The sequence below is a fragment of the Palaemon carinicauda genome, chromosome 2, assembly GCF_036898095.1.
Source record: "Palaemon carinicauda isolate YSFRI2023 chromosome 2, ASM3689809v2, whole genome shotgun sequence".
Lineage (NCBI taxonomy): Eukaryota > Metazoa > Arthropoda > Malacostraca > Decapoda > Palaemonidae > Palaemon > Palaemon carinicauda.
The window spans coordinates 32,901,628-32,921,627 of record NC_090726.1 but is presented as its reverse complement, the minus strand read 5'-3'; the positions used below and the strand labels follow the sequence as shown (position 1 = coordinate 32,921,627).

Sequence of the window (20,000 nt, the reverse complement as noted above, 5' to 3'; positions counted from 1 at the left end):
AAGTTATATACGTTGTATAGTTAAAAAGTATAGGAGTTTCGCTTTTTTTTTTTTTTACAAAGTACCTCTTCATAATTACTATCATCATTATTATTATTGTTGTTGTTATCATTAGTAGTAGTAGTAGTAGTAGTAGTAGAATCCTACCAAAAAAAAAAAAAATAACGTAAGTAACATAAACTGAGAAACTAATCGACCTGACCTCAATTATTATACACAACACTGAAAACGTCTTGCGCCATCTTGGTTGCCATAGCAACGGATGTAAACAAAAAACCCCGAGACAGGAATCTTTCTCAAACGATTGACATAGCCGGAAACATTTCCTGACGGAAAATCCGTCTCACAAACGTTTGTGGACGGCGGGTGATATTCCTGTGCATCGAACGTTTTACAAGATACAGTTGGTAAAAACGTGAATTTTTTAGTGAGAAATTTGAAAACAAAGGCTCAGTCGACGGAGATTTCCCACTGCGATCGTTGGAGGAAATGTTGTGCCGACCGAGACAATGGAAGGTAACACAGTGGGAAAAGAAAGAAAGCTCTGAGAGAGAGAGAGAGAGAGAGAGAGAGAGAGAGAGAGAGAGAGAGAGAGAGAGAGAGGATTTAACGATGATGATCTTGAGAGAGAGTTTACGACGATTTTGAGAGGAAGGAGCGAGTGATGATGATGATTCTTAGATAAAGGAAGGATTGGGGATTCGATTATGATGATTTCCAGAGGGAGAAAGAGTATTTGATAACGATGAATTTTGAGGGTGAGGAGTTGGGATCAATGATGGTGATTTTGAGAGTGAGGCGGCCGTTCAAAAACGATAATTTTGTGAGCTAAATGAAATGTTCAACGACTAACGATTTTGAGAGAGGAATGGGTGGTTTTATGACAATATTTTTTAAAGAAAAGGAAAAATCGATTAGATGATTTCATGAGGGGAAAGTGGCTTCAATAATGATGATTTAAAGGTTTCAAGGCAACTCATGAATGGCAGGGGCAAGGGACAGTGACATTACCCTAGAAAGCAGAACAATACCCTAGAGACTGACCATATCCATATGATCAGCGCCCAGAGGGACACTATCCAAGCAATGGCTGCCGATGACTCAGCAGGTAGACCTAAAGGCTCCCCAAAACCCCCTTCATCCTTATTATTATCATCATTATCATTATTATAATTATTATTATCATTATTATTACTTGCTAAGCTACAACCCTAGTTGGAAAAGCAGGACGCTTTAAGCCTAGGGGCTCCAATGGGGAAAATAGCCCAGTGAGGAAAGGATAGAAGAAAAATAAAATATTTTAAGAACAATAACATTACAATAAATATCTCCTTCATAAACTAAAAATTTAGACAAAACAAGAGGAAGAGAGAATATGATAGAACAGAGTGCCCGAGTGTACTCTCAAGCAAAAGAACTCTAACCCAAGACAGTAAGAAGACCATGGTCCAGAGGCTATGGCGCTACCCATGACTAGAGAAAAATGGTTTAATTTTGGAGTGTCCTTCTCCTACCTGCAGTAACCCCCTTGGGTGAAGAAGATTGTTTGGTAATCTTAGTGTTGTCATGTGTATAAGGACAGAAGAGAATCTGTAAAGAATAGGCCAGACTATTCGGGGTGTGTGTGTGTGTGTGTGTGTGTGTGTGTGTAGGCAAAAGGAAAAATTAACCGTATCCAGAGAGAAGAACCCACTGTAGTACTGTCTGGCCAGTCAAAGGACCCCATAACTCTCGAGCTTACAAGGCTGGCGAAGTTGTAGCCACAAAAGAAAATAACGAGTTTGAGCGGGACTCAAATCCCACTCTGGCGATCACCAGTCAGGGACGCTTTCCTCTTTCGAGAGAAAGAGGGGAGATTCAATGAATAGGATTTTGAGAGAGAGGAGTTGGAGTTCGATGAAGATTTTAAGAAAGAGGAAGGTAGTTGGTTGACGATGATTTTGCTAAAAAAAACGTTAAGTAATCAGTACTTTTGGGGTTTTCTATCACTATTCATCTTGCTTTCCAGGCCCCGAGGTTAGGTGTAGTGGAACAGGTCATCACTGGGTAAAACTGGAATGGGGTGACCCCAGCTTACTAGAACCGAGCGCCAGCCTAGAAGCAGTAGGATCTCAGGACTCTTCTCAGGATTCGTCAGTTGGACCTACCAGTCCAAGGTAAATTGGGCTTTCTTTTAAGTAATTTTGTGCTGGTTTAGTAGCTTAAGCAACTTTCTTTCCGAGTTTACACATACAATTATTTTCCATTTGGTGCTACTTCCTATACAATATAGCCTTTGTCTTCTTCATTTCCTGTGTTCCATGTCATGTTTTATATGCCAATTTGATGTTTTAACGGTTGCCTTCTATTTCGTAAATTTAATTACTTTATGCATATATATATATATAAACACACACACACACACACACACATATATATATATATATATATATATATATATATATATATATATTCAGGAAATTTTCTCTTTTCTTATCAAAGTGTCTTTGATATCACATATCTCGTTCCTTTTGCCTTTTAGGACTCTTTCTTTCTAGTACCTCCTTCACAATATCTAATCAGTAATTATAATTTAGGCCATGATGGCCAGTTCTAGGGCTGGGATGCAACTGGGCATAGCCCAACAGTTACCCTGTTAAGTCCATGATATATGACAGCAAGACGGAAGAAAGGAATCGGAAACGGTGCAAATTCAAAGGGATCGAGGAGACACAGTGAAGACCTTCTAGTAATGCCCACAATGCACTGCATAAATTGCATTAAAGTTACTACCCCAAAGGATTCAGAAGTTTAGGCTGAATATTCAAATAAACATTTATTGACTGAATAACTCTCTCAATTTCCAGGGACGACGAAGATGCCATCAATGACACTTACGAGAATTACCTGGAAATTGCATATGCCAAGGAAGTGGAAGACGATGGTTACATGCAGGATGAAGATGTAAGGAAGAAACATAAACGATGCTATTTGAGATTTCTTTAGGTTTACGCTAAACTTAGGAGATGACTGTGCATATATACATATGAATGCATGCGTATTCAAAACCTAAGATGGTGAAATGTCTGCTGTTTTAAAGCTTTGGACCATGTAAGAAAAAAATATAACACGATCACATATTTGAAAATTATGACCCAGTATAATCTAGAACTGATTCACTTGTCTCATTTATCACGTTTATCTCATTAATTAATTATGTCAGGTGCATAATATCTTTCTCAACTATTTACATATGTTACATTACATAATACCTCAGATTTACATATGTTACATTACATAATACCTCAGAAGATAATCTATAAACGCTTTTCATTCCTGTTTGTACTTTGCAGAGAATGGAGGAAGGTCCCTTTGAAGAGGAGATCGACAGAACTGAAGTGTTTCCCTTGCTTCCGAACATCGTGTTCACCGCTGAGATGTTCAGTGCACGAACAGGATGGACTACTATTTACAAGTATGCAAAAGTTTCCATTTTAATTCATATAAAGATTAATAATAGTGTAAATAGCTTAATCAGATTACTTCAGCAGCCCTTTGGGCTCTCCTAGGACTAGGAGGAAAGATTTGATATTAAAAGTGGATTTAATTAGAGGAAAATTATATTTCAAAAGATTTTTTATGTTATCAGAATTAGAGACAGCTACGAGATAATCCATTATACGAAAAGAGAAGAGAATTTATTTTGTGTTTGCTATACGAGGAAGGCTATGTCAGAGGGAGATGAATTCAAGTAAACGAGCGAGATCACTGAATAAAGAGGGAGAGTTTACCAAAATGACACCAAAATACCACCAAGCTATGCTATCCCACAATATAATTTTTAGAAATTGCATTGATTAAGCCATGGAAACCTTTTATAACATCCATTTAGAGATAAAAGTCAATAAATCACATACTTTATCAACCATTCCATGAATATTACCAAGCTTCCATCACAATTTGGAAAAACCTAAATTTAAAGGCAGTGTTAGAATATAACACCACACTGAAAACTGTGACAATTAACATCATCTCACGTATAGAATGTAATCTGTTCTATGATGGTCAAACATCTAAGTGCTTATTTGTTAGAAATAAACAGCATAAAAATTCCGTCTGAAAAGGAAGTATACATGGGTTGTGGTGGCCGATGTGATAACGTCCCTGACTGGTGAACGCCAGACTGGGGTTTGAGTCCTGCTCAAACTCGTTAGTTTCTTTGGTCACTGCAACCTCAACATCATTGTGAGCTAAGGATGGTAGGTTTAGGGAAGCCTATAGGACTATCTTCTGAGTCATCAGCAGCCACTGCCTGGCCCTCCTTGGTCCTAGCTTGGGTGGAAAGGGGGCTTGGGCGCTGATCATATGTACTGTATATATGGTCAACCTCTAGGGTATTGTCCTGCTCGATAAGTCTCTGTCACAGTCCCTTGGCCATGCCGTTCACGAGCGGCCTTTAAACAATACTTTGGCTGGCCATAGGGTGAAAATAGGTCACAGGATTAACTCGTCAGAGGGTTGTAGTAGCTTATTCTTGCCTGGCGATCCGCCGGACTGGGGTTCGAGTCACCCTCAAGCTCGAGTTTCTTGTAGTTTCTGCAACCTCCCCGTCCTTGTGAGCTAAGGACGGGGAGTTTCGGGGAGCCTATAGGTCTATCTGCTGAGTCATCAGTAGCCATTGCATGGCTATCCCTGGTTCTGGTGTGGGCATTGTCTTGTTAGGGTATTGTCACTGTCCTTACCTCTGTCATTCATGACTGTCCTTTAAACCTTAAAAGCCAACACAGTCATCAGTAGCCATTGCCTGGCCATCCTTGGTTCTGGCTAGGGCATTGTCCTGCTAGGGTACTGTAACTGGCCCTTACCTCTACCATTCATGGGTGTCCTTTAAACCTTAAAAGCCAACACAGTAATATATGTTGATGGCTTTTCCTGAGAAATGTGTTGGAAACAAATGTCGTCATGTGACACGATTGCTCTTTTAATTCACACTTTCAGATGTATAGGAACTACTTTTCTGATGACCCTCTTTTCAGATGATCATTTGCCATCAAGCACTGGAACCCCAGAAACCTACCCCGCTAATAATTCCTGGTCTTGCACAGGGGAAGTGGTGGAACCTGCACAGTTGAGGGACTGCAACCGTCAACTGAGGTGCAGTTCAGAGTTCGGGTGATGGAACAGGAACAGATGTCTCCTTGGACTCTCTTTTCGGTGACAACAAAAGGTAATAAATATTCCGTCTCTTGAAGAAATGTGAGGATTAATTCAGTCAAACTGTTTTTGTAAACTAGTGTTACCGTATGATTGTTTATTGACGTCTTGGAAGCTTGAAAATCATCTATTAATATCTCAATGCTTCAACTAGTAAAATAATCTGAGATTAGTAAAAATAAATCCTTAATCCATTTCGTAACTAAGAAATAAAACTTATACGTCATGAATTCAATGAAAAGTTCACACATTATCATAAATCATTTTTTTCATATTAACGGTTTTACGTTTAGTTATAAGAACATATTTATCTTTTACATACAGAATACTTTTGGCAAAGTACATCGACCATTCAAGTAACCTTATGCTCTTCAAATGTACCAGTTATATTTTCAGTGCACAGTCACACACATGCACATAAAGCTGCTATAGATTGATAATTTACAGTGCTCTACCTTCACACCAAAATGCCATTCAACATTAAAAAACCTATTTTCAATAACAATCAAAACATCCCGAGTAACTAAGTGCGTAGTGTATTGTGGCCCCCTCTCTCCCAGCGTGTCCAGGCAGTGTGAATGAGCTGGTTGAGGCTGTCAAAGATGACAACGCTACCGCTGTCAGAGATGTGATGACTGACCTGACGAAATATTCACAGTAAGTGGTATTACGCTTTGTGGAATTGCAAATTTTAACCACACCTTGGGGGCGGGGAGCTCATTCAACACAGAATTGCAATTGGGAGGGTACCGATTACACTATAGAATAAGAGCGGGTGCAGTTAGGCTCTAACCGACGCTACAATAACCCTTTATCACTGCCTACAGTACACCACGTGATGTGCACTAGCTCTCTTGTTAGGGGAGCCTACTGTTAATGAATTTCTGATTTTCATATGCAGCCAGATGGTCTGTTGTAACACGAGGGCTCAATTTAATCTTTTCTATATCTTTCTCGCTTTTCATTCCTGGCCTGTGACTTTGTCTTTTCAAACCAGTCTATTGACCAAAGTGTTGAACGGATTTAAATTTGGGTTCTTCCATTTCTACAGCTATCATGCACCACATAAATTGTATATTAGAGAAAGCCTACTTCAAAATTTTCAAGACATTACCATTTGAATGCTCTATTCAGTGAAGATTTCAGAGTTTAGAACCTTTAAAGGCCTTTAATTATGATTTGAATCGTAAAAATGCAGAAAATTCAGTTATAATTTCCAAAAGAGTAAAGGTTCATGATCCCAGTACCATTCATACTTGAAATAGGAATATGGCAGTTTAAGATCTGAGAGTATTGTCTTGAAATTTTTATTAACTATACAAGTCTATTCAGTTTAAATCTTCAAACCTACCGATGTTCCTAATTATATTTCCTGAGCTTAACCAGGTAATTTTTACTTAACCTAACCATTCTCTGATTTGCTTTTTTTCAATCTATCATTAAACTCAAATTCTAAGGACTCTGTATTATAGATCATAGTTCCTAAATATCTAAATGAGGAGATGATGATGATGAACCAGGTAAAAAGAAAACGCTTTTGACTGAGGAAGATCTACCTTGAATTCTAGATCTACTCTGAACGCCAGCGGCGATTTGACTCAACCGTTTAATTTTCCAGAATCGAACGTGTGGACGTTGTCGCCGAAGAAGGCCACACTGCGCTAGTGTCCTCCATAATGACCGGTTCTCGAGACGCCCTTGCTGTCCTCGTGGAGAAAAGGGCGGGCATCGCTGCACCGACGGGAGGACCTCATCTGACGCCACTACTCATGGCTGCCTTCTTCGGTCGAACGGACTTTGCCCGAAGATTAAGAGCAGCTGGAGCTTCCTGGAATCATCCAGACAGGTATGAATTGAGACTGAACAACATCTTCGCTTGTGTAGTTATTGTTTGAGTAGATGCCTGGTATTTAGTTAGATCAATATTATTATCATTATTATTACTAGCCAAGCTACAACCTTAGTTGGAAAAGCAAGATGCTATAAGCCCAAGGGCTCCAACAGGGAAATATAGGCCAGTGAGGAAAGGAAATAAGGAAATAAATAAATGATGAGAACAAATTAACAATAAATCATTCTAAAAACAGTAACAACGTCGAAACAGACATGTCATATAGAAACTATTAAGAACGTCAAATACAGATCATAAATAAACTATAAAAAGACTCATGTCAGCCTGGTCAACATAAAAACATTTGCTGCAACTTTGAACTTTTGAAGTTCTACTAATTTAACCACCCGATTAGGAAGATCATTCCACAACTGGATGATGTAATAGCAATGCTAATGGTTTGAGTTTCATTAGCTATATTCTACGTCCTGATAAGACTTATTTCGGTACGACTGTACATAGTTCAGGTCCAGTTATTACATTTTTTTAATTTTTTAACATGAGCATAAGGGAATTTTACAAACTATGTCAGATTGAAATTCAACGGAAAGGAAATTTATTCAGCTATACGATAAGAAAAATAAATTCCTGCCACAGTTTTTGTGCAGAGTCAGGTAAAATGTCCCAAAAGTGGACCAGGACCTTGAGTGACCAGTAAAAGGCTTCCATTAACTTTCCAATATGGGAATTATTGTCAGTCATTTACCACCCGTTTCAAATATTTGGTCACAACCTCAACACCATATAGAAACTAAAAGATAAACTGCACGCAGGAACGGAATGACCCCACTCCACTACGCCGTGTGTGGATGCCAGATTGGCATAGTGACCCAGGCCCTTCAGGAGGGGGCCGACCCCAAAATCTTGGCAGGACGTCATCCGATCCTCTCCCTCGCAGTCATCTCATCTTATGTCAGAAAATCTCCCAGGTAAACAGAGTTGCGTTCTGTTTGCAGAAATGGTTTTCCTAAAGATATGTCTTTATGCTATTGTTTTGTTTAATTAAATAGCCTGGTAAGATGAGTTATATTTTACCTGATTGTATTTAGGATGTTAATTCAGAAGGTTAATTCAGATATGCCAATTACAACAGCTGAAAATGAACCATTGAACAAATCCTAATGCTATTTAATTCTTTTTTTTTTTCATTTCATTGATGATAATTTTTCAAAACAATACTAGCCTTAGATATTAGTAAAAAAATATCCCATGATATACGTAATTCACCCAAGATTTACAATAAATTAAATTTTATCACTGACACAAAAGTCTGGATTTTTAACCATGTCGACATTCTCTCTCTCTCTCTCTCTCTCTCTCTCTCTCTCTCTCTCTCTCTCTCTCTCTCTCTCTCTCTCTCTCTCTCTATATATATATATATATATATACATATATATAGATATATTTATATATATATGTGTTTATATATAGGAATATATCTATATCTATATCTATATATATATATAATATATATATATACACATATATATATACATATATATAAATATATATATATATATATAAATTTATATATATATATATATATATATATATATATATATATATATATAATATGAAACTAAATCTACCAATCAGGATGCGTGGAATTGCCAAGAAGGAGAGCATAGAGACTGACGACTACGAAAAGATGGTCGAGACCTTGGTGGAAGGGGGAGCTCAGGTCAACCAAATAGGCTACGGAGGAAACGCCGCTCTGCACGTAGCCCTTACCCTTCATCAGGCTAAGCTGGTAAGGCTTTTAAAAGTCAGGCTACGTTGATAAGGAAATGTTAGGCTGAGTTGATAAGGAAATAGGGTCAAGCTGAGTTGATAAGGAAATAGGGTCAGGTTAAGTTGATAAGGAAATGGGGTCACGCTAATTTGATAAGGAAACTGGGTCAGGCTGAGTTGATAAGGAAATAGGGTCAAGCTAAGTTGATAAGGAAATAGGGTCAGGCTAAGTTGATAAATAAGGTCAGGCTGAATTGATAAGGAAATAGGGTCAAGCTAAGTTGATAAATAAGGTCAGGCTAAGTTGATAAGGAAATAAGGTCAGGCTGAGTTGATAAGGAAATAGGGTCAAGCTAAGTTGATAAATAAGGTCAGGCTGAGTTGATAAGGAAATAGGGTCAAGCTAAGTTGATAAATAAGGTCAGGCTGAGTTGATAAGGAAATAGGGTCAAGATAACTTGATAAGAAATTAGGGTCAGTTTAAGTTGATAAGGAAACTGGGTCAGACTAAGTTGATAAGGATATAAGGTCAGGCTGAGTTGATAAGGAAATAGGGTCAGGTTAAGTTGATAAGGAAATAGGGTCAGGCTAAACTGATAAGGAAACAGGGTCAGGCTAAACTGATAAGGAAACAGGGTCAGGCTATACTGATAAGGAAATAGGGTCAGGCTAAACTGATAAGGAAATAGGGTCAGGCTAAACTGATAAGGAAACAGGGTCAGGCTAAACTGATAAGGAAACAGGGTCAGGCTAAGTTGATAAGGAAATAGGGTCAGGCTAAACTGATAAGGAAATAGGGTCAGGCTAAACTAGTAAGAAAATAGGGTCAGGCTAAACTGATAAGGAAACAGGGTCAGGCTAAACTAATAAGAAAATAGGGTCAGGCTAAACTGATAAGGAAACAGGGTCAGGCTAAACTAATAAGAAAATAGGGTCAGGCTAAACTGATAAGGAAACAGGGTCAGGCTAAACTAATAAGAAAATAGGGTCAGGCTAAACTGATAAGGAAACAGGGTCAGGCTAAACTGATAAGAAAATAGGGTCAGGCTAAACTGATAAGGAAACAGGGTCAGGCTAAACTGATAAGAAAATAGGGTCAGGCTAAACTGATAAGGAAACAGGGTCAGGCTAAACTAATAAGAAAATAGGGTCAGGCTAAACTGATAAGGAAACAGGGTCAGGCTAAACTAATAAGAAAATAGGGTCAGGCTAAACTGATAAGGAAACAGGGTCAGGCTAAACTGATAAGAAAATAGGGTCAGGCTAAACTGATAAGGAAACAGGGTCAGGCTAAACTGATAAGAAAATAGGGTCAGGCTAAACTGATAAGGAAACAGGGTCAGGCTAAACTAATAAGAAAATAGGGTCAGGCTAAACTGATAAGGAAATAGGGTCAGGCTAAACTGATATGGAAATAGGGTCAGGCTAAGTTGATAAGGAAATAGGGTCAGGGCTAAGTTGATAAGGAAACAGGGTCAGGCTAAACTGATAAGGAAATAGGGTCAGGCTAAACTGATAAGAAAATAGGGTCAGGCTAAACTGATAAGGAAATAGGGTCAGGCTAAACTGATAAGGAAATAGGGTCAGGCTAAACTGATAAAGAAACAGGGTCAGGCTAAACTGATAAGGAAACAAGGTCAGGCTAAACTGATAAGGAAACAGGGTCAGGCTAAACTGACAAGGAAACAGGATCAGGCTAAACTGATAAGGAAATAGGGTCAGGCTAAACTGACAAGGAAACAGGATCAGGCTAAACTGACAAGGAAACAGGGTCAGGCTAAACTGACAAGGAAACAGGGTCAGGCCAAACTGATAAGGAAACAGTTGATATGGAAATAGGGTCAGGCTAAGTTGATAAGGAAATAGGGTCAGGCTAAACTGATAAGGAAACAGGGTCAGGCTAAGTTGATAAGGAAATAGGATCAGGCTAAACTGATATGGAAACAGGGTCAGGCTAAACTGATAAGGAAACAGGGTCAGGGTTATCAAGATTGAGTCATACCGAGTTGGCAAATACAGGTCAGACAGCGTTGGTTAATGAGGGTCAGGCGAAATGTCACCAACTGGAAAATGTGTGGACTAAAGGTTACAAGCAGGTCTTTTTGAAAGTGCAAAAATATAAATTATAACTTAATTAATTAAACATACATTATATTATATACATATGTATGCGTAAATACGTCAGTGTGTGTGTACATAAGTATAAGGTTTATGAATAAATATGTAGATATACAGTATACATACGTACAAAGTTTTATACATATATATATATATATATATATATATATATATATATATATATATATATATATATATATATATATATGTGTGTGTGTGTGTGTGTGTGTGTGTGTGTGTCTGAGTTTGAGTATACCTACAGGCAGCGCTAAAGAAATCGTTGATGTCAGCGCAAGTTACAAGATGGGTCACAAAATGTGCTGTATAAGATAAAAAAAAAATCAGACCTACAATTAATAGAATGAAGTACAGGAAAATATGAGTCGCCGCCAGGTGGCTCTAGTGGGTGGGAAGGAGTATGGAAGCTCGGCCGGCTGAGCTACTCATGTCTACCTTATACCAGGTCACCTTCTTCATTTGAGCTGTCACGAATGTTATATCTTCCTGATCCTTCGAGAACCGAACAGAGCGAATTTATCTAACAGGAAAACACACCCAGATATCGGGATTTTTCACCTGTCTTTTATCTCCAGAGATAATATACAATGAACTCGATAACCAAATATGTTAATTTATACAAAATGCTTACCATGGATACATAACTAAGGTTTTGAAAATAATTGATATTGCTATAAAAAATTCTAAGTACTTAGGTGGTTTAGGTAATATACAAAATGATAGATCATTTAACTTGACTCTGATCATATAAGATCTCTAGTTTAAGGTCATAACATTTCTCAAAGTAGGAAAAAAAGAGTTCCAGCATGTGGCGTTTAGTTACAAAGGGAAAGTTTTGGAGATGATCCCAATTGAAGGTCCATATAAGTTGTAGCACAAGGTAATGCCATGTCGAATTCTGACATTCACGTGTTGTGCATCAAACATGATTATATATATATATATATATATATATATATATATATATATATATATATATATATATATATATATATGCGTAAAAATCACAGGAAAACGTGATGCTCAGATGCAGAAGAACCACGGGGAAAATGAAAATACGGAATATACACTTGAGTCCTGACTAGTTTCGTGATACTTCCTCAGAGGAAGTATCACGAAACTAGTCAAGACTCGAGTGTATATTCCGTATATATATATATATATATATATATATATATATATATATATATATATATATATATATATATATATATATATATATTTATATATACAGTATATATATATTTATATATACAATATATATATATATATATATATATATATATATATATATATATATATATATACAGTATATATATATATATATATATATATATATATATATATATATATACAGTATATATATATATATATATATATATATATATATATATATATATATATATAAAAACCTTATTTTTATGACTAATGTAGTATTATTAAGTCTATGGAGTACTTCTGTTTGTGAGATTTTCATCTTCGTAGTTTAAAATCAAAGATAAATAACATGATTATCAATAAAAAAAAATAGATAACTGTCTTCTGTTAACCAGAAATCAGACAAATATAAAAAAAAATATAAAAACCATCGATAGTGCTAACGACTATTATCCCACTCGCAAAGCATTAAATTCTCCCTTCACCACGGAGCCACCTAGCGGATTAGTTCCGCCGGCCTTCCACAGATGGCGTATCGATCAAGATGGAATAAGATATCTTATGCCATCTTGGTATCGATCACGACAAAACGTTTTGAAGCCAAAGACGTTGTACGTTAAAGCAAATAAAATTTGAAAGGTTATATTCTGAATAAAGTCCAAATTGAATGGACAGAAAATAATTAATTGTGATTTACGTTAAAATTAGATAGCCTAAGCTAATTTGGTTTTGACTTGAAATGAGGAGATACTTGAGAGTGCGGACGGCACGGGAAAATGACGTATACGGCGAAAGATGAAAAGACGAGAAGAAAAAGTCAGTTACGAAACGGCCAATAGGAATGCAGGATTTAATGAACGAGAGCATTAGAAGTGAGCGAGAAGTTCATAGGAAGAAGAAGGTGAAACAAAATGAAACGAAAGGAAGGGAGAGACGAACGTTTAAGAAATAGGGCAGGACAAGGTACATACAACAGGAAGTTCCCAAGTTGATAACATCCTTCGCAAAAAACGCAAAGATCTCTCTCTCTCTCTCTCTCTCTCTCTCTCTCTCTCTCTCTCTCTCTCTCTCTCTCTCTCTCTCTCTCTCTCTCTATATATATATATATATATATATATATATATATATATATATATATATATATATATATGAGTTTGTGTATACCTATAGACAGAACTAGAGAAAACGTTGATGTTAGCCTAAGTCACAAGTTAGGACACAACACGTACTGTAGAAGAAGAAGAAGAAGAAGAAACAAAAAAAGAAAAAAAAGGACTCGAAACTAGAATTGTAAAGTGTACCAAATATGGTAAAAACTTGTAGGTTGGGCTTCCACAGCTGGCGTATCAATTACGACAAAACGTTTTGGAGCCAAAGACGTTGTAAAACAGCACAGGAAGAGTGGATTGGATTTGTGCCTTTGCGGCCATATAGCCCGGTGTTGGGGACAGGAGGGCCATCCAACACTTGAGTGCAAATGGGAGGAAATACCCCTGTTACACTATAAAAAGAAATTTATGAGGTTATGTATAGATGTATAAGGTTTATGAATATGTAAGTAGATATATATATATATATATATATATATATATATATATATATATATATATATATATATATATATATTTATATATATATACATATATATATATATATACATGTATATATATATTTATATATATATACATATATATATATATATACATGTATATATATATTTATATATATACATATATATATACATATATATATATATATATATATATATATACATATATATATATATATATATATATATATATATATATATACACATATATATATACATGTATATATATTTATATATATATATATATATATATATATATATTTATATATATATATAATATATATTGTGACAAACGAGAGGCAGACCATAGTCGAGTGATGATTAATTAATGTTACGTTAGATTGCATTGCTCAAGTGAGCAAGACCCAGGATCCTCTTGCCTTTGGCAGCCCGCAAGGAAAAAAAAAAGAATGTGAAAGTTAATGCTGGGAAAACAAACATCATCTAAAGGGAATGGAATTTAAGTGTGTGTGTGGGGGGGGTGTTAGTTATTTTAAACTGAAAGGAATTGGGATGAATTCAGCTGCTCTAAAACGGTCACAATTTGAACGTGTCTTCAAGGGGTAGAAAGGGGCCAGTAGGGAGGCTCCCTTTCTAGGTCCACGAAATGAAAAGTTGCAGGAGAATAAATTTTTATAGCAGTAAGTCCCATGGGAGTAGGAGGGCATGGGAAGGAGAAGAAAGGTATTGGAGGAGGCAGAAGAAGAAAGAGTATCTCAAGAGAAAGATTAAGCCTAAAACAGTCACAATTTGAACGTGTCTTCAAGGGGTAGAAAGGGGTCAGTAGGGAGGCTCCCTTTCTAGGTCCACGAAATGAAAAGTTGCAGGAGAATAAATTTTCATAGCAGTAAGCCCCATGGAAGTAGGAGGGCATGGGAAGGAGAAGAAAAGTATTGGAGGAGGCAGAAGAAGAAAGAGTATCTCAAGATTAAGCCTAAGGTTTAGAGTGAGCTATAGGGAGTAGAGTGAGCTAAGTTAGAGGGGGCTAACAATATTAGTATGAAGGGGGAGAAGAATGAAAGTGACGAATGTCAAAAATAATGGGATGATGATAAAGATTTGGTTAGGAATGGTGACAATAGGATAGGATGGGGATACAGGATAAAGGAAAGGATTTGAGAAACTTAAGGAGAGCAAGCATTGAGGGAGTAAGAGCAAAACACGAGAGGTATATATAGATTTGGACGGAGAGTGGTAGGGTGGACGAGAGTAGAAGTGTGCAAAAGGTAGAACTTGCTTGCTTGCTTTTTTGCTTGCTTGCTTCAAGATTGCCTTGCCTAATGCAAGACACGGCCTCTTGCGTTAGCAGCCCGTAAACGAATATTAATTAAATGAAAAACGATGAATTTACTTTAAATGCGAGAGTTCTAACATGGGAAAAGGGTACTGATAATGTGCGTTAAAGCAAATAAAATTTGAAAGGTTATATTCTGAATCAAATCAAAATTAAATGGCAATAAAATAATTCATTGGGATTTACGTTAAAATTAGATAGCCTAAGCTAATCTGGTTGTGACTTGAAATGAGGAGGTACTCAAGAGTGCGGACGGCACGGGGAAATGACGTATACGGCGAGAGAAAGAGATGAAAAGACGAGGAGAAAAAGTCAGTCAGGAAACGGCCAATAGGAATGCAGGATTTAGTGAACGAGAGCATAAGAAGTGAGCGAGAAGTTCATAGGAAGAAGAAGGTGAAACAAAATGAAACGAAAGGAAGGGACAGACGAACGTTTAAGAAATAGGGCAGGACAAGGTACATACAAGAGGAAGTTCCCAAGTTGATAACATCCTTCGCAAAAAAACGCAAAGGTCTCTCTCTCTCTCTCTCTCTCTCTCTCTCTCTCTCTCTCTCTCTCTCTCTCTCTCTCTCTCTCTATATATATATATATATATATATATATATATATATATATATATATATATATATATATATATATATATATATATATACATATATATATATGAGTTTGTGTACACCTTTAGACATAGCTAGAGAAAACGTTGATGTTAGCCTAAGGGCTCGGCCAGACCAAGCGCGATGAGCGCCGCGGTAGCGGCATGACTCGGCGGCAAGCCAGCGACAAAATGTTGAGCGGCCACACCGGAACCGCGACACCTCACTCCCAGCTGATAGCCTTCCTCGTAAACATGACGATGGTGTTTGAGCAGGAAATTACTTCCGATTGAAAATCGTTATTTTAATCTGAACTATAAATTACACAAGAGTCTGGATTCACGATTTGAATAAACGGAGAAGGGAAAATAAGTTAATTTTTAAATTAATGTTGCCAGTCTCGTTTGTACGGCGACAGATTTAATGAATATCTGCATATTTCACAAGTCTTTTGATTCTTTGATGGCAACATCCTTCCTGGATTCAGACTCAAAAAACAAACGTCGAACTATAGACAACCTCAATCTTTCTCTTATTAGGTATTATAATTGCTTCAAATATGATAAAAGTTCACGAAAAAATCATTGTCCCTTTCATTCCAGAATTAACTAACATTTGCATAAGATATATTGTTTAAATGTACATCCAATTCTTTTCACATTTTAAATTTCTCTCTCTCTCTCTCTCTCTCTCTCTCTCTCTCTCTCTCTCTCTCTCTCTCTCTCTCTCTCTCTCTCTCTCTCTCTCTCTCTTTATATATATATATATATATATATATATATATATATATATATATATATATATATATATATATATAAACTAAATGGGGATTAAATAGGTTGCAAAGCACAAAAAGGCGTAGGCCTACCCACTATTTTATTACCATCCATTTGCAGTTGATTGCCATAACTTCCATTTATTTTTGCTCTCCGAAACACCTCCCAATAATTGTTGATTTGTAATGGCTGGAAACGAACAATTAAACGCGTACCCCTTCAGGAACTGATGAAAAATGGTGTAAGCTTGGGTGAAGACACTCGAACCGCCGCGATTTTTTAAAACATGAAACATAGTCTGGCGGCAACTGCGGCGGCTTGAGGCTTCCCGCGCTTCTTATCTGGCCACCTACATAAGATACTTAAGGTTTCAATTTTTCGCGGGAACCTCTTGCCGCTAACCTCGCCGCTAGCCGCGCTTGGTCTGGCCGGGCCCTAAGTCACAAGATAGGACACAACACGTACTGTAGAAGAAGAAAAAAAGAAAAAAACTAGAATTGTAAGTGTAACAAATATGGTAAAAGAAAAACCTGTGGGTTGAGCTTCCACAGCTGGCGTATCAACTACGACAAAACGTTTTGGAGCCAAAGACGTTACAGAACAGCACAAAGGAAGAGTGGATTGGATTTACGCCCATATAACCAGGCGCTGGGGCCAGTGAGACCATCTTACACTCAAGTGCAAAGGGGAGGAAATCCCGCTGTTACGCTATCAATAGAAGAACCGGGAGAAGAATAAGAGTTTGGTACGTACCGGACCTTGGTACGTACTTCCTTAGTATGCGTATATTTTTAGGCTGCGTATCATGTGCGTGCCCAACGCTGTTACGCAGGAAAAAACGTGTTTGAACCGTTTTCTAATTAGTGTCGCCTTGGGAGAGATCGTAACGTTATTTGTTAGTACTAAAATGTCTATATAGATATTGATTTATTTTAAAATTCCTCATGCGCTCAATTACATACACACACACACACACATATATATATATATATATATATATATATATATATATATATATATATATATTAGTCTTTCATTCATATAGGTATACACCTACACACAGACACACACAAATACACACACACACACACACACACACACATATATATATATATATATATATATATATATATATATGTATATATATATATATATATATATATATATATATATATATATATATATATATATATATGTGTGTGTGTGTGTGTGTGTGTGTGTGTATTTGTGTGTGTCTGTGTGTAGGTGTATACCTATATGAATGAAAGACTAATATATATATATATATATATATATATATATATATATATATATATATATATATATATACATATATATATATATATATATAAGGGAGGGAGAGAGAGAGAGAGAGAGAGAGAGAGAGAGAGAGAGAGAGAGAGAGAGAGAGAGAGAGAGAGAGAGAGAGAGAGGTGGTTAGCAAACAAACCAAAGCACAATACAAACCGACCGAATCAATTAGCCTATTATTAAAGGGAGGAACTTAACCAGCCTAATGAGTCAACCTCGACTCATACAGAACTGGCCCGAATAACAATCGGGAAGAAAAAAAAATATTACTCATATGAATTTTAAATAAATAAAATAAAATATAAAATATATATAAAATTGTATATTAAATATAATGGGTAAAAATAGATGTAAAAATATAAAATATATATAAAATTGTATATTAAATATATTGGGTAAAAATAGATATAATCTGTAGTGAATAGAAATTTAAATGTTATATAAATATAATCGATAAAATATATTTTAAATATAATGAGAAAAATAGATGTAATAATCTGTAGTGAATAGAAATTTAAATGTTATATAAATATAATAGATAAAATATATTTTAAATATAATGGGTAAAAATAGATGTAAAAATCTGTAGTGAATAGAAATTTAAATGTTATATAAATATAATAGATAAAATATATTTTAAATATAATGGGTAAAAAATAGATGTAAAAATCTGTAGTGAATAGAAATTTAAATGTTATATAAATATAATAGATAAAATACATTTTAATTATAATAGGTAAAAAATAGATGTAAAAATCTGTAGTGAATGGAAATTTAAATGTTATATAAATATAATAGATAAAATACATTTTAATTATAATAGGTAAAAAATAGATGTAAAAATCTGTAGTGAATGGAAATTTAAATGTTATATAAATATAATAGATGAAATATACTTTAAATATAATGGGTAAAAAATAGATGTAAAAATCTGTAGTGAATAGAAATTTAAATGTTATATAAATATAATAGATAAAATAAATTTTAAATATAATGGGTAGAAATAGATGTAAAAATCTGTAGTGAATAGAAATTTAAATGTTATATAAATATAAGATAAAATATATTTTAAATATAATGGGTAAAAATAGATGTAAAAATCAGTAGTGAATAGAAATTTAAATGTTATATAAATATATTAGATAAAATATATTTTAAATATAATGGGTAAAAAATAGAGGTAAAAAATCAGTAGTGAATAGAAATTTAAATGTTATATAAATATAAGATAAAATATGTTTTAAATATAATGGGTAAAAATAGATGTAAAAATCTGTAGTGAATAGAAATTTAAATGTTATATAAATATAATAAATAAAACATATTTTAAATATAATGGGTAAAAATAGAGGTAAAAATCTATAATTAGAAATCTAAATGTTATCTATAAAACCTACGTTTCTTAAAAGTTAGAATCCTATAAACAGAATTTTTCAGTGTGATAAAAGGTCAATAAAATTTTACAGCCGCTATAAATATGGTTATAAAATACAGTCATACTCATTGCACCCAAGTATGTAATACAAGGTGCGCACATCAAATAAGCATGCGCAAAATTTGCGCGAGACCTAAGCGCAATCTGGCTAAAATTACTTTTCTCTTCCTTTCTCTTTGCAATGATAATTCCCATAAACAACTGGCTTTAGTTCTTTTAACTCAATACTATACCAGATTCATTAGTTCTTTTAACTCGATACTACCAGATTCATTAGTTCTTTTAACTCAATACTACCAGATTCATTAGTTCTTTTAACTCAATACTACCAGATTCATTAGTTCTTTTAACTCAATACTACCGGATTCATTATTTCACTAATTTTGCCCTTTCCAAACAATAAAATGCTTCAAGTGGGCTATATACTCGACATAGTATTCAGGAAGTTTTACTCGAGCTGTGACTAAGGGAATGATCTTTCTAATCGGGTAGTTGAATCAGTAGAATTTCAAAAGTTCAAACTTGCATCAAATGTTTTTATGTTGAACAGGCTGACATAAGTCTTTTTATAGTCTATATATGAAATATCTGTCTTAAATGTTTTTTTTTAAATATTTCATTTTATTTTTTCATTACTTATATCGTTTATTTATTTTCATATTTTCTTTCCTCACTGGGCTATTTTTCCCTGTTGGTGCCCTTGGGCTTATACCATACTGCTTTTCAAACTAGGGTTGTACCTTAGCTAATAATAATAATAATAATAATAGTGCATCATCCGCTTTCTCATTACTCATAACCCAAACAAGGGCAGGAATCCAACACATTCCTATTTTCACCATGTGGGAGTAAAACCTGTCTATGACT

General features: G+C 35.2%; 1 protein-coding gene across 1 annotated transcript in view; it reads left to right on the top strand.

The window, feature by feature from the left end:
* Positions 1-745: 745 nt before the first annotated feature.
* The window catches only part of LOC137615931 (fibronectin type 3 and ankyrin repeat domains protein 1-like), a 26,829-nt gene continuing 7,574 nt past the window's right edge, over positions 746-20,000 (top strand). The window contains exons 1-9 of the mRNA XM_068345618.1: positions 746-758; positions 2,009-2,156; positions 2,847-2,943; positions 3,333-3,454; positions 5,085-5,206; positions 5,754-5,850; positions 6,812-7,039; positions 7,858-8,013; positions 8,681-8,834. Coding sequence (XP_068201719.1) covers positions 746-758; positions 2,009-2,156; positions 2,847-2,943; positions 3,333-3,454; positions 5,085-5,206; positions 5,754-5,850; positions 6,812-7,039; positions 7,858-8,013; positions 8,681-8,834 — 1,137 coding nt within the window. The remainder of the gene's footprint in view (positions 759-2,008; positions 2,157-2,846; positions 2,944-3,332; positions 3,455-5,084; positions 5,207-5,753; positions 5,851-6,811; positions 7,040-7,857; positions 8,014-8,680; positions 8,835-20,000) is intronic.